We start from the raw sequence: 16,518 nt of genomic DNA, 5'->3' as shown, positions 1-16,518 counted from the left end.
TTCTACTCACGCCGAGTCTTGGATCCTGGGTCGTCTCTGGTCTGCAAAGTGCAGGATGAAGTTTTCTGCTCCTTTTCGGTCCTTGCTGGTGTTGAGCAGAATCCGCTCGTCCGCTGCATCTGGCTCCTTCGTCCAGGACTGTGTCTCAGGTATGCCCCCGCGGCGGTGGTCGCCGCCGCTACCCTGCCGCCGTAGCGGCAGCTGCTGGCAGGCGCTCAGTTGTGTCTGCTTGGCTTCCCCTCTCTTGACTAACTCTCTGTCCTGTGATGGCACACTTGGTGTGATTCTCTGGCTTGGGACTGCTCACTGGAACTCTGAAACTGTTTTCTATGCAAGAGCTTATTCAGATTCCAGGTTCTCCTCCGGCATCTTCCCAGAACTCTCCTACAAAAGATTCTTAAAGATGTCCTACACATAGAAAACCAACAAGACCGCAATAAAGGCCAAGAAACTGCACCCGAACTGACAATCCAAGAACCATAGGAAGAACCCAGTTTTCGCAGCCCCCAAGAAGGTAGATAACATGGCAGGAACTCCCAAATACCTCTCAGTCCTATCTCTTAATGTTAACGGACTGAACTCTCCAATTAAGCGACATAGACTGTCTAGTTGGATTAAAAAACAAGACCCTTCTATCTGCTGCCTGCAGGAGTCACATCTTGCCCGCAAAAACAAACACATTTTCAATGTTAAAGGCTGGAACAAAATCTACCAAGCAATCGGACCCCATAAAGGGCGGGAGTTGCAATCCTAATATCAGATAAAATAGACTTCAAATTAAAATTCGTGAGAAGAGATAAAGAAGGTCGCTACATACTAATTAAAGGATCTCTCCTTCAGGAGGATATTACAATTCTAAATATCTATTCGCCAAACAATGGAGCACCCAAATTTATCCAAGAAACACTACTTTCCCTCAAATCCCATATAGATCCTAAGACATTAATTGTTGGGGATTTTAACACACCACTCTCCCCACTAGATAGATCAACTCGGCAAAAACTCAACAGAGAAACCGCAGATCTAAACAGCTGCATAGATCAACTAGACTTAACAGACATCTACCGAACATTTCACCCAGCAGCATCAGAATACGCGTTTTTCTCAGCAGCACATGGAACGTTTTCTAAAATAGACCACATTTTAGGCCACAAAGCAAACTTGTCTCAATTCAGAAACATTGAAGTTATACCTTGCAATCTCTCTGATCACAAGGGAATAAAATTAGAACTCAACACCAAAAGCCACCAAAGAAAGTCCGGTATCACATGGAGGCAAAACAACACACTGCTGAATCATGAGTGGGTCATGGAAGAGATTAGAAAGGAAATTCAAATGTTCATGCTATTGAACAAAAAAGAACACACAAATTACCAGCTCCTCTGGGACACAGCAAAGGCAGTACTCAGAGGCAAGTTTATAGCTCTGAGCTCCTACATCAACAAATTGGAGAGATCTGAAACTAACAATTTAATGACACATCTAAACCTCCTTGAAAAAGAGCAGCAAGATAAACCCCAATCCAGTAGACGGAAAGAAATAATCAAAATTAAATCAGAATTAAATGAATTAGAATCCAAAAAAAACTATAGAAAGAATCAACAAAACAAAGAATTGGTTCTTCGAAAAACTTAACAAAATTGAGAGACCCTTAGCAAATCTTATCAGAAAAAGAAGAGAACACACCCAAATTAATAAACTCAGAGATGAGAATGGAAACATCACCATGGAAACAACCAAGATTCAGAACATTATTAGGGAATACTTCTCAAAACTTTATGCTAATAAGTTTGAGAACTTGACAGAAATGGACCTCTTCCTAGCAAATATTGACATGCCAAAATTAAATCAAGATGAGTTAAACTATCTTAACAGGCCCATATCAAGCATTGAAATAGAAACAGCAATAAGAGACCTCCCAGATGGTTTTACAGAGGAATTTTACAAGACTTTCAAAGCAGAGCTCACACCAATGCTCCTCCAACTCTTCAATGAAATTGAAAGAGAAAGCTCACTACCCAACACATTGTATGAAGCCATCATAACCCTCATCCCAAAACCAGGCAGGGACTCATCAAAGAAAGAGAACTATAGACCCATTTCTTTGATGAACATTGATGCAAAACTTCTCAACAAAATTTTGGCCAACCGACTTCAACAATTCATCCAAAAAATCATACACCACGATCAAACAGGATTCATTTCAGGGATGCAAAGCTGGTTCAATATACGCAAATCAATTAATATTATTCATCACATCAACAGGAGCAAGAATAAGAACCACATGGTTATCTCAATAGACGCAGAAAAAGGATTCGACAAGATCCAACACCCCTTTATGATGAAGGTTTTGGAAAAATTAGGAATCCATGGAACATTCCTCAATACAATAAAGGCTGTATATGACAAACCTACAGCCAGCATTATACTCAATGGTGAAAAACTAAAGCCATTTCCTCTTAACTCAGGAACAAGACAAGGATGCCCACTCTCTCCACTTCTCTTCAATCTAGTATTAGAATGCCTAGCTACAGCAATAAGACAAGATGCAGACATAAAGGGGATCCAAATAGGGAAAGAAGAAATAAAACTCTCCCTCTTTGCAGATGACATGATCTTGTATTTAAAGAATCACATAGACTCCACTCCCAAATTACTCAAGCTGATTCAAAACTTTAGCAATGTAGCAGGTTATAAAATTAACCCCCAAAAATCAATGGCTTTTCTGTATGCCAACAATGAGAAAAGTGTGGCTGAAATTAGGAAAGCAACTCCATTTGTAATAGCCCCACAAAAAATAAAATACCTAGGAATTAACATAACTAAAGAAGTGAAGGACCTCTATGATGAAAACTTTAAAATCTTGAAAAAGGAAATCAACACAGAACTTAAAAAATGGCAAAAACTCCCATGCTCCTGGATTGGAAAGATTAACATTGTGAAAATGGCAATACTTCCCAAGGCTATCTACAAATTCAACGCAATACCTATCAAAATTCCACCCTCATTCTTCAAGGAAATAGAAGAGGCAATCCAAAAATTCATATGGAACAATAAAAGACCCCGAATAGCAAAAACGCTCCTCAACGGAAAGAACACTGCTGGAGGAATATCAATACCAAATTTCAAACTCTACTATAAAGCCATAGTAATCAAAACAGCTTGGTATTGGCATAAGAACAGACCTCAGGACCAATGGAATAGAATTGAAAACCCAGAAATGAACCTACAGACCTATAGCCATCTAATCTTCCATAAGGGAGCTAAAACAATAGAATGGAAGACAGACAGCCTCTTCAGTAAATGGTGCTGGCAAAACTAGTTAACTACATGTAGAAAACTAAAGCTAGATCCTTATATATCACCCTGCACCAGAATCAACTCCAAATGGATCAAAGACCTTGAAGTCAAAGCAGGCACTCTGAAAACATTACAGGATGGAATAGGAGAAACCCTGGGTCTCCTTGGCTCAGGCCGAAATTTTCTGAATAGAGACCCAGAAACACAACAAATCAAAGAAAGGTTGGACAAATGGGATTGCATAAGGTTGCAGAGCTTCTGCAGGGCAAATGACATAGCTAGCAAGATCAATAGAAAGCCCACGGATTGGGAGAAGATCTTTACTAGCCATACAACGGACAAGGGTCTCATATGTAAAATATACTTGGAACTCAAAAAATTAAACCACCCAACAACAAATCCTCAAAGAAACAACTGCCCAATAAGTAAGTGGGTGAAAGACTTAAAGAGAAGCTTCTCTGAAGAAGAAAGAAGGATGGCCAATAGACACATGAAGAAATGTTCAACATCCCTAGCCATAAAAGAAATGCAAATCAAAACAACACTGAGATCTCACCTCACTCCAGTTAGAACAGCAAAAATCAAGAACTCTAACAACAACAGATGGTGGAGGGGATGTGGACAGAAAGGAACCTTACTTCATTGTTGGTGGGAATGTAAACTTGTTCAACCACTTTGGAAAGCAGTATGGAGGTTCCTCAAAAGACTTCACATAGAGCTCCCCTATGACCCAGCAATCCCACTTTTGGGCATTTACCCTAATGTTTACAAACAAGACCACACTAAAGCTACCAGCACAACTATGTTTATTGCAGCATTATTTACCATAGCTAAGATATGGAACCAACCCAGATGCCCCTCAGTAGATGAATGGATCAAGAAAATGTGGTATATATACACAGTGGAATTCTATGCTTCTATCAGAAAGAATGACATTTCCCCATTTGTTAGGAAATGGAAAGGCTTGGAAAAAATTATATTAAGTGAAGTAAGTCAGGCTCAAAGAAACATAGGTCCCATGGTTTCCCTTATTTGCAATATCTAGTATAGGTATGAGTCAAGCGGAAAAAGTCAGAGAATGTGATGTTAGGAAAACGAACCCTCAAATATATATTTTAATGTTTTTGTTTCTTTCATGCATGTGTTTCTAACGCATTTATAAGATTATTTCTTTGTTGCTTTGTATGTCCCTCCCCCACAGTGTAACCCCCGCTTTCACTATATTTGATGTCATATAACATGTGGAGGAGACGGGGACAAACAAGTCGTTTAAGGATTCAGGTGGACCTGTTGCAACAATGAGAAGTACAAAATGTCATGTCAAAACCAGCTTTACAATGTCGGTGTGGGGGAGGGTGGAGGGGTATGATTGGGTGGGGGGGAGCGGGGAGGCTGGGAAGGGAGGTGAAGGGTAAACAAAGGAGGAGGCTGCAATGCTTGGTAAGAAATGTATGCATTATCCTGCCCATGTAATTGTAACCCCTCTGTATAGTATGTTCTCAAATAAAATAAAATAAAATTTAAAAAAAAAAAAACCAAAAGGACCAAAATAGACTCAAAAGAGCAATTAATCCTATTTGGAGATACTATGATCCTGTACATAAAACAGGAAAAACTCCAATTGAATGACGCTTTTGGGCTACATGAACTCTAATGGCAAAGCAGCACGCAAAAAGCTAAATATATACTTATTGGAAGCTTTTCTATGCACAAAAACAAACACTCTGAGTAGCAGTGATTATAACAATCTCACTGAAACTGCTCTCCAAGCTGATATACTAATCATGAGCCCCATGCCAGTGGCTCACACTAGTCATCCTAGATATTCAGGTTTCTAAGATCTAAGAATCAAGGTTTGAAGGCAGCCTATGCAGTCTTATATCCAATAAGCAACCCAAAAGCCAGAATTGGAACTGTTGCTCAAGTGGTAGGGAACCAGCTTTGAGCACAAATACTTACAGACAGCACCCAGGCCGTGAGTTGAAGCCTCAGCAATCACACACACACACACACACACACACACACACACACACACACATGGGTTTAGTACAAATGCATGTTAATTTCATTTCTCTCTCTCTCTCTCATTGTCTCTCTCTCTCTCTCTTTCTCTCTTGTCAGCCATGGGGCTTGAACTCTGAGCCTGGGCACTGTCCCTCAGCTCTTCAGCTCAAGGAAAGCACTGTACCACTTGAGCCACAGCACCATTTCCGGTTTTCTGGTGTTTTACTGGAGAAAAGAGTCTCATGGATTTTCCTCCCCGGGCTGGCTTTGCACGAAGATCCTCAGATCTCAACCTCCTCAGTAGCTAGGATGAGAGGCGTGAGCCACTGGCGACCCGCAATTTCATTTCTCCTTAAAGACAGCGTCTTCCAGGGATAAGTTAACACTTAACACAATTCTAGTTCATTTTCTATCTTTCTTTCTATTTTGGAGAGGTGAGGGGTTCAGGTCATGGGGCCTGAACTCTGGGCCTGGGCACTATCCCTCAGCTCTCCAGCTCAAGGCTAGTACTCTACCACTTGAGCCACAACACCACTTCTGGCTTTTGTCTTTGTGCTTATGTGGTGCTGAGGGATCGAACCCAGGGCCTCATGCACACAAGGCAAGCACCCTACTCCGAGCCACCTTCCCAGCCCCCGTTTTCTATCTTTCTGTGTTGCTCACCATTTTATACAAAGAAGGACGCATTGTGATCACGACATCCCAATTTTGGGTGATCAATCAGTGAGCCAAGACAGAGACCCCATGGAGCTCAGTGCCAAGCCATGAATGCTGGGGGCTCAGTGCTTCCCAGTGGAGGGCACAGTGCTCTCTGAACTCTGCCCTGCAGTGCTCAGGTTATTTCCTACCAGTGGTGTGAGAAGTAACTTTGAATGAGTGCTTAGCGTCTCCATTTGACTTCCTTGACACCACTGGGACTGGGAGCACAGACAGACCTGCATCAGGAGACATGCTGTGCACGTGGGACAGGGCACCTGACTGCTCTGGTCCATCATGATGACAAGAAATAAACAGGGTCAGAGTGACTGCAACAGGGGACAAAGTGAGCAAACACCGTGGGGACACCTTCCCCCCACCTCGTCCTCCTCTAGTTAATATGGGCATACATGATCAAGCCAGGCTTATAAAGACACTCTGTGTGTCTGCAGTCCAGACAGCCAGAGGAAGGATTTTGCAACTCTGAACCTTGGTTCAGAGCCAGGGGTGGGGTGAAAGCCCAACATTGCCCATCCCAGGATGAGCTGTGGTTTGCAGATTCACTTCTCTCTCCGTTTTGGTGCCAGTCCTAGGGCTTGAAGACAAGCCTTGGTGCTCACATATGTTTTTTTAGCTGTTTTGCCCAAGATTAGTTCTCTACCACTTGAGCCACAGCTCCAATTTTGGGGGTTTTTTTACTTATTTAGTTTTTGTAAAGATAAGCATCACCTGGACTTTTCCTGCTCTCCCTGGCTTTAATCCCCAATCCTCACATCTCAGATTCCAGAGTAGCTAGAATTTCAAGTGTGCATCACTGGCCCATCTTCATTTCTCTCACTTGTGTTTGCGGTGGAATACACATCTTTCTTGTTTCCCTCAATGCCACGCTTTTCGTTCAGGCATTTGCTTGCTTTTGATTCTTTCCCGTTTTCACACTTCAGCCGCTGTGGCACATCACTGCTAGGTTCCCTCAAGATGAGTCCTGTACAACTGCCAACTCACCTGTGGTAAGTTCCATCTTCTAGGCATATTAGGAGTACTTTCAAATGTATTTACAAAGGAACTCACAACATCATGGTCTGTGTGTGTAAGTGTGTGTGTGTGTGTGTGTGTGTGTGTGTGTGTGTGTGTGTGATTATGTGCCAGTCCTGGGGCTAGATCTCTGTCACTAAATACTTTTGCTCAAGGCTAACACTGTACCATGTGAGCTCTAGCTCCCCTTCCAGCTTTTGGTGATTCTGTGGAGACACAAATCTCACAAACTTTCCTTGCTTGAGCTGGCTTAGAACTGGGATCCTCAGATATCTTTAGATATCAGCCACCTGAATAACAGGTGAGCCAAAAAATCTTCTTTCCACAAGGGCTTGTGTTTTCTCTATTGCTATCTCTAAAATTCCCATCTTAAATTAGCTTGCCAGATACTACTTTCATGATGAACATTTCCCCATCTGATGGGACATTGAGTGTTGGATATGTTAAACGTGGGCTTGTTCACAAGGAGCTGACTTGTTCTGTGTTTTCTCACATAAGGGCTGTCTGCTCTCCTTGTCCTCATCCCAGGACCCTGTCTGTAATGTTGGGGATACTTTCTGACACTGTTCTCTTGATCTTTTTGTCTGAACCATCTCTTTGATTTCTGTGGCAGAAATTTCATAGTGCATCTTCAAAGCAGCAAGTTTTCATAGATTTTTATCTTTCAGATTTTTATCTTTCAATGTGTGGAGATATCGTTTTTCTGGGGCTGTTTTCATTCCATTTGTATAGCACAATAATTGTGTTGGGAAATGTTGTTCAGCTGAAACAATTCTGCACCCTTGTGGCTTCTCAGAGCAGTGGATTGGCTTCAACAGTGTCTAAGAGAGAATAAATGGAATTTTATTCTGACTGGATGAAAGATGGCATTTACGAAAGGCTGGATGTGCGGTTTCTTATGGCACAGTGCTCAAGAATATGAACTGCCTTTATCAAGATTATTTATATCATTTCTATCTTTCATTTTTCCCCCTGTTATTTCTGCTAATTACTAAAGTCTTTGTGTAAAATAATGCATTGCAATGGTTGATCCTAGTAATGTGAGTCCTAAAATTGCCCAGTGGGGCATCGAATGAGAATCAGAGCAGAGAGCCTTATGGAAAATACACAGCCCAAGTCAGTTCTTTGTTAGTGAGCTGCATTTTATACTCTTACTTCACACTGCTCTTCTGTCCAATAAGAAGGGAAAATATAAAATAACAAGCTTCACTAGAAAGTTCTACAGTGGGGCTGAGAAGGTGGTTCAGTGGTAGAGTGTTTGCATTGCATGCCTGAGGCCCTGGGTTTGATTCCTCAACACCACATAAGCAAAAAGAAAAAACCCAAAAGTGGCACTGTGGGTCAAGTGGTAGAGCGTTTGCCTTGAGCTGAAGAGCTGAGGGACAGATCCCAGGCCCAGACTTCAAGCCCCACGACGGGACCTAAAAAAAAGAAAAGAAAAGAAAGAAAGTTCTAGAGGTCATGCTATTTAAATTGAAAAGTTTAGAGATAGCAGAAGAGAAAAGGCAAGCACTTCTTAAAAGGTGATTTGGGTGTGTGGTTTATGCCTGTAATTCTAGCTACTCAGGAAACTGAGATCTGAGGATGACAGTTCAAAGACAGCCTACGCAAGATAGTCCATGACACACTGATCTCCAATTATACACCAAAAAGCCAGACACAAAGCTGTGGCTCAATTCATAGAGTACTGGTCTTGAGGAAAATTTTTCAGGGACCATGCTCAGACCCAGAATAAAGCCCCACGACCGACACATGTAGAAAAAGACAATCTGGAAAGATCCTGATTACATAAGAAATATAACACATATTGCAATATGAGAATATGATGAACATTTGTGAACCATAGCCAATATCATAATTCCTCAGAATTCTAATTTATGAAAGTTAAACTGTCTCTGGAAGGCACAATGGATGCTGAGGAGGGCAACACACAGAGTTGTCATGCTCAACAATTTGGCTGTTGCTTCTGGCCAGAAATGGTGAGAATACTTCCGTGCAGCAGCAAAGAGGGCCAGAGTGAATCGTTGTTGTGCAGGAGATTGTTCAGAAGAATGGGTTGAACAATGTTCTTAAAGAGTTGGTCAGGAAAAATGGGATACTAATTTAATTCAGTGCAAGTTTATTAAGGAACAAAGGATTCTATGTGATGAGAGAGAAAACACAAGAACAGTAATGAGTGAGAAAGGTACAGGGGAAAAACTCTCAAACGTACAGAAAATAAGCCAGGCACTGGTGGCTCACAACTGTAATCCCAGCTCCTCATAGGCTGAGATCAGAGGGTCACAGTTCAAAGCCATCCTAGGCAGAAGAGTCCGGGAGACTCATATCTCCAAGAAACCACTACAAAACCGGAAGTGGTGCTGTGGCTCAAGCAGTAGAGCGCTTGCCTTGAGCTGAGATGCTCAGGGACAGCACCCAGGCCCTGAGTTCAAACCCATGACTGACAGAAAAATATGTACACAAAATATTGGTTAGATATTTACCTTCTAGTATCTCTATACACCATGAAAAAAGTCATATTGTACTGCGAACCGTTGGCTGACACCTGGAATCCTTGCTATTCAGGAGGCTGAGATCTAAGGATTGAGGTTCAAAGCCAACCCGGGCAGGAAAGTCCGTGAGAGTTTCATCTCCAATGAACCACAGAAAACCAGAAGTGGCTCTGTGGCTCAAGTGGTAGAGTGTTCACCTTGAGCTGATGAGTGGAGACAGCACCCAGGCACAGAGTTCATCCCATGACCAACAAAAAACCAAAAGTCATGTTGTAGCCATCACCACAGGGATTTTACATGGATGTGCTATTTGTGCAACAGGTGTTCAAAAAATGAAGATTTTACAAAAAGTGAAGTCACTCAGATGCACGGGCTCCCGGTGGGCCTTGTACCATCCACTGCCGACTATGATGGAGCCCCAGGGACCACAGAAGAGACAGCCAGTGATCTTCCTTCCTAACACCCCAGCCCAGTGTGGTGCCCTTGAATTCCCTCCAGATTCTAACATGTGTCTCCCCAGGTCCTTCCAGGCCCTACATCTCAGATTCAATGGTCACAGAACATTCATGTCTGAAATACCGAGGTCAGAACACTTTCAACCCTCCAGAACTGGCAAATGGAACATTTTTCCCAGACTCCACTTAAAACAATTGAATGGGCCAGACCCTGGTGGCTCACCCCTGTAATCCCAACAACTCAGGAGGCAAAGATCTGAGGATACAGGATCAAAGTCAGGCCAGAAAGGGAAGTCCTTGAGACACTGATCTCCAGTGATCCACCAACAAGCCAGAAATGGAGCTGTGGTTTACCTGGGATAGCACCAGCTTTGAGTAAAAAAGCTCAGGAACAGTACCCAGGCCCTGAGTTACTATTTCATAAGCAGTATGAAAAAAACCCAAAAAAGAAACTATTTTTAAATCAATGTTTAACACTCTAACTTTTGGCATTCATTCTAAGGCTGGCTTACGTGATAAAGAAATGGAGCACCATGAAGATTACCGCCTGCGGGACTCACACTGTTGTCTAGAGCTTTCTCACCTTCATGCCTGGGCAGCACTCTTGCTTTGATTCTCAGCAACACACACATACAAACTCTCTTTCTCTCTCTCTCACTCTCTATGTCTCATTCTCTCTCACTCTCTCTCTCTCTCTCTCTCTATCTCTCTCTCTCTGAAACACACACACCATGATACACACGGCAGGAGAAACTGTGTTCAGGCTCTTCTTTGTGTCTAAGGTATGTCTGGGCATCCTGGGGAACTGTGTCCTCTTCCTGTTGTACACATACAACTCCGTGTGCAAACCTCATCTCCAGAAGCCCATTGCCATAGTTTTCATGCACCTGACCCTGGTCAACGCCTTGACCATCATTTTTGAGTCCATGCCCTTCATCGTCTCCTCGTATGGAGTCCGGTGTTTCTGGGATGATGCCATGTGTAAGGCGGTGCTGTTCCTGTTCAGGGTCACGCGGGGACTGTCTGCCTGCACTACGACCTTCCTGAGCACCTTCCAGGCCCTCACCATCAGCCGCACCCCGGCCCAGTGTGCTTGGCTGAAAAGCCAATCCTCCTTCTGCATCCTCCCCTCACTGTTTTCTTTCTGGATCTTGAATTCCATCATCTATTTCCACATTATCAAAACTGTGGAATCCAATTGCAATTCCACTGTCATGACCCGGGGATTTTCTCATCCCTACTGTCAAACGAAGTTTGGAAGGGACACTCAAACGCCCATTATCAGCTCCATTGTGCTGCGAGATGCTCTGTCCCTAGTCCTCATGGTGGCCCCCAGCCTCTACATGGTGACACTCCTCTACCAACACCACCGCAGAGCCCGGCACCTCCACAGTCCCAGCCTTGCCTCCCAGCCAGCACCTGAGAACAAAGCCACCCACACCATCCTACTGCTGGTCAGCTGCTTCTTGTTCTTCCATTGCTCCAACAACATCGTGACTATGTATTCCTTGTACACGCTGGAGAAATTGAACAAATCCAAGGGTGTGCTTGTGATGTTGTCCTTCAGCTACCCCACCCTCTGCCCATTTTTGCTCATGAAGAATAACAGAATGGTTTCACGATGGATCACTCACTCCTGTTATACCAAGAATGATCCATTGTAAGAGGAAGTGAAGACCAGACCATGGTGGTGATCCAACTCTGCTCACTTCATCCTTGCTGTTTGTAGGATGACAGAAACACCACAGTGGCCTGGAGACAGTGTCTCAGGTCTATCATTCTAATTTTCAGAATGCTAACATCTGAGGATACAGGTTAAAAGCTAGCCCAGGCAGGAACATCCATGAGACTAGAATATCAAATTGACCACCAAAGGACCTAGAGTGGAGTTGTGGGGATTGAGCACAAAACAAGTTACTCAGATTCAGATATGCTGCAATTTTACAACATTGACGTTTTGAAGTCTTACTGAATGTGCCTTTCTGTGTGTGTGTGTGTCTGTGTCTGTGTGTGTGTGTGTCTGTGTGTCTGTGTGTATCTGTGTGTGTGTGTGTAAAAGTGTGTCTCCAACAAAGTTTTTCTGGGGTTTTGTTGCTTAAAATATAATTGTTGGCATAAAGAAAGTATTTTCTGGTCTGGGAGGGTGGCTCAGTGGTAGAGTACTTGCCTAGCATGCATGAAGCCCTGGGTTTGATTCCTCAGTACCACATACACAGAAAAAGCCAGAAGTGACACTGTGGCTCAAGTGGTAGAGCACTAGCCTTGAGCAAAAGAAGCTCAGGGACAGTACCCAGGCCCTGAGTTCAAACCCCAGCTTAAGCTTGTTCTTTATAAATCCTGTACAGGTCACAGTGTGGTGGTGGGATGTCCAACTCTGGTTTTGTCTGTTTGGGGTTCCAAAGAGTTCTTTTATCTGAATGGACCTATCATTTGGATGTTCAGGAATTTCTCTGCTATGATTCTGAAATGAATCTGATGTATTTTTCATTGCTTTCCTTTGGTTGGAATTATGTTTTGTCTTTTGGTTTTTTCATTTTTGGGGGGGCATGGGGCCAGAACTCTGGGCTGGACGCTGACCCTCAGTTCTTCAGCTCAAGGTTAACGCTCTACCACTTGAGGCACAGCACCACTTGCAGCTTGTTTCTTTTTCCTTATGCAGTGCTGAGGAATTGAACTCAGGGCCTCATGCATGCTACACAAGGACCCTATCATTGAGCCACCTTCCCGGCCCCTTTGGTTGGAATTAATACTGCTTTTTGTTTGTGGATTCCATGAATTCCTCTTAATTAATCTTTGATTAGCTTCATCATGCTCAAGTATAGCCTCATGCAGGCTTTCAGTCTTTTCATTCAGCATGTTTACAAGTAGTGTTTGTAGAGCTTGAGAACTGTCCTCTAGGTTTTGTATGGATTGCTCTGTTGCCTATTTATTTTGAGTAGGAGTTGAGGTTCCTTGACTTGCCATTTTTCTTGTGTTTCTATGGATAGTTCTGCCTATTTAGAAATGAGAGCAAATCCACTACCATACCAGGAAACATTTTTAAGACAACAACCAACCCAGAACCTATAGCTGCACAGACTTTAAGGGTTAACAATCATAGGCAGGTATTTTAACTGTATCATTCCTTTTAGGATGTGAAAGCAATTTCAGTACCACCACAAAACACACTTTTAAGACAAAAAAAAAACAACCCAGTCCCTATATTTGCACAGATTTTAGAGGTTTGAAATAGGAGATAGGTATTCTCCTATTGACCTCTCCTTTTCTTTGTTATGGGAGGGGTATTGTTCTTCCAAAGTATGAAATATATCTACATCTATATCTATATAGTTGAAATCAGTGAACAAATCTGTCATGAGCTTTAAAGCATCTGAACCAAAAGGATGACACAATAATCCACTTTGACACTGTCCAAATGGATACAGATAGGGTCTAGATCAACAACCATCAAATAGGAATCAGTGGACTAAAGCAAAGGAATAAGTAGTGAAGGACCAGAAATAAAGGAAAAGGAAGTTGAGGTGAATTAGAAGATTGAGAGATATAATGTAAAATGGAGTAGGAGAAAATAAGAGTAGAGGGATGCATTGAAGGAAAGGAACAGGCAGAAGAAAGCTAAGACCTAAATTTAGAGAAAGAAAAAAATAAGAGGGAGTTCCAGGAAGATGGCGGAGGAGAAGCTGGAGGCTAAACAAGCTCTCGCATAGAAAGCAGTTTTAGAGTTCCAGTGAACAGTCCTAAGCCAGAGAATCACACCAAGTGTGTCTTCACAGGACAGAGAGTTAGGCCAGAGAGAAAACATACAGGCAAGGAGACAGCCCTGAGCACTTGCCAGCAGCTGGCGCGGCAGTGGCAGTGGTGGTGGTGGTGACTGCAGCCGCCATATCTGAATCACAGAGAGTCCGGGACGAAGGAGCCAGACGGGCGTGCGAGGGGATTCTACTCAACATCAGCAAGAACCGACAAGGAGCAGAAATCTTCATCCTGCAGTTCACAAACCAGAGACGACCCAGGAACCAAGACTTGGCGTGAGTAGAAGCCTAACGTCCTCACTCCTTCCCAGGGAGCAGAGGAGGGAAGGATACCCTTCCCCTCCCCAGTACCGGAGATCTCCATCTTGGATACCGACAAAGCTCAGCGGAGCTGCTGGCTCCAACTCAGGTCTTGGAAGAAAACTAGAGTCATTTAGCAGGTCACAAGAACCTAAACTGACCTGCCAGACTCAGCTCCACCCAGGGAAAAGTCACCCAGCTCGGGTGCCAGCCCAGGAGTGGCTTTCTTCACTGGGTAATGAGAGCCAGAAGCTACCCCTCCCTTTAGCAGCCTGGACAATCAATTGAAATTCAGTAAACATAAACCCTGAGAATGGCTCCAGGCTGGGCTCTGTGAATTTCTCACAAACTAGCCCCCGGGAAAAGCTACTGTTTGCTGAAAGGCCTCAACTCTACCCAGAACCTAGCCTCATCACAGCATCTCCAAACTTGAAGAAAAAGCCATCTCCCTCTTTTGTGATACTGAAAGCAGATCTCCCTCCCATTTAACTGACTTGGGAGGACGATTGCAAAATCCAGGGTAAAGCAGAGCATTTTTCTGCCTGTTCAAACAAACAGACTTCAGAAACCAACCAAGCCCCAGAAAATCAAACACCACAAGCAGACCAGAGACTCCAACAAGAGGCTGGTTACGGACACAAGGGAGATAACGGATTTTTCCCACCTCTTCCAAAAAATCAAAGAACTGTTTTTTCTTTTTCTTAGTGTGTTTTATTTTAAAAAAAATATTTCTGGTGTTGAGTTCCCCATTTGTTAGGAAATGGAAAGGCTTGGAAAATATTATATTAAGTGAAGTAAGCCAGGCCCAAAGAAACATAGGTCCCATGGTTTCCCTTATTTGCAATATCTAGTATAGGTATGAGTCAAGCGGAAAAGGTCAGATAATGTGATGTTAGGAAAACGAACCCTCAAATATGTATTTTAATGTTTTTGTTTCTTTCATGCATGTGTTTCTAACGCATTTATAAGATTATTTCTTTGTTGCTTTGTATGTCCCTCCCCCACAGTGTAACCCCCGCTTTCACTATATTTGATGTCAGTATAACATGTGGAGGAGATGGGGACAAACAAGTCGTTTAAGGATTCAGGTGGACCTGTTGCAACAATGAGAAGTACAAAATGTCATGTCAAAACCAGCTTTACAATGTCGGTGGGGTTGGTAGAGGGGGTATGATTGGGTGGGGGGGAGGGGGGAGGCTGGGAAGGGATGTGAAGGGTAAACAAAGGAGGAAGCTGCAATGCTTGGTAACAAATGTATGCATTATCCTGCCCATGTAATTGTAACCCCTCTGTACAGTAGGTTCTCAAATAAAATAAAATAAAATTTAAACTAAAAAAAAAAAATATTTCTTTTCTAAAATTTTTTTTAATTTTTAATTTTTACCTTTTTTGAAAAAAATTGTTTTAAAATAACTTTTTTTTCCTCTTATACTTTTTATTTTAGGGGTATATGTGTGTGTCCGTTTTTCTTTCTTTTTTTTCTTTTTTTGTTTTAAAAAGTTCTTTTTGTTTCTTGTTTAGCTCTACTGAACTTCTGATCCTATTTTCTTTCTTTCTTATCCTTTTCACCTTTTATTCTCTTTCGTTCTCCTTTATGTGACTTAATTGTTGTTCTGCACATCTTCAGATTCACCCATAGTTAACTATTAGACCCTATCCCCCATTGTGTACACACTTAATCCACAAATTTATTACTCAATTCAAAACCCCTGAGACTTAAATTCCTTAATAGCAGTACCACCTCTTTATACCTATGTAATATTTTAAGTATTTTTATTTTTAAGTTTTTCCCATCTCCTTTTTATCCCTCCCCTTCTCTCATTATATTAACATTCTTCTCTGAATAGTTTGTTTTTGCTTCTGCATAATATTTTTAATTATCACTTTTCTTTTTTTTCTGGTCTCTTTTTTCCCCTTTCTCTTTCTTATTTTTTTCTCTCTCACTACTGTCATCCTATCCAACCTATTTCCTGCTTTGAGATTAGGAATTAGTTAAGTTAACTCTCCCCGTGCCTTCCCACATCACTGTATTCCTTCTTCCCTAAACATAATAATTTCTGGTTTACCAAATTTTTCTTTGCAGTTCGTAGCCCATTAATATATAGTTGTTTGATGTTGAATAGATGTATCTGTTGACCTAGATTGTATCTGCAGACTATTGACTGTGCAAATACAGACTTTGGTTGATTCTTGCATTCCAATAGTGTTCTAGCACAAAACTGGTGTTATTTTCATCCCAAAAGGGCAGAGTAAGCCAGAAAAACACAAAAAAATGGCAAGTCCGGGTATCTCAACTCCCACTCATGATAATCAGGGGACAGAACAGATAATGAATAGTCCAGAGAAGAGTTCCCAAATAGCTCTACAAACACTGCCGGCAAACATGATAAATGAAAAGATTGAAAACATACAAAGGACTCTGTATGTGCGTGATAGGCAGAGAGAGGAGACAATCCAAAAGTTTATACAGGAATATCATGAGCATGA

At 42.3% G+C, this 16,518-nt stretch overlaps 1 protein-coding gene across 1 annotated transcript; it reads left to right on the top strand.

The window, feature by feature from the left end:
* The first annotated feature begins 10,710 nt into the window (after positions 1-10,710).
* Positions 10,711-11,643, top strand: LOC122125624 (vomeronasal type-1 receptor 90-like). The gene has a single exon (XM_042700159.1). The coding sequence runs from the start codon at positions 10,711-10,713 to the stop codon at positions 11,641-11,643; it is 933 nt and encodes a 310-aa protein (XP_042556093.1).
* Positions 11,644-16,518: the final 4,875 nt, after the last annotated feature.

The sequence above is a fragment of the Dipodomys spectabilis genome, unplaced genomic scaffold, assembly GCF_019054845.1.
Source record: "Dipodomys spectabilis isolate Male_0828 unplaced genomic scaffold, ASM1905484v1 ptg000266l, whole genome shotgun sequence".
In the NCBI taxonomy this organism is placed as follows: domain Eukaryota; kingdom Metazoa; phylum Chordata; class Mammalia; order Rodentia; family Heteromyidae; genus Dipodomys; species Dipodomys spectabilis.
The sequence above is the reverse complement of the archived record's forward strand: the minus strand, read 5'-3'. Positions and strand labels throughout refer to the sequence as shown.

Coding starts and splice junctions, on each gene's coding strand:
- LOC122125624 (XM_042700159.1), top strand. CDS start 10,711: ATGATACACACGGCAGGAGAAACTGTGTTCAGGCTCTTCTTTGTGTCT.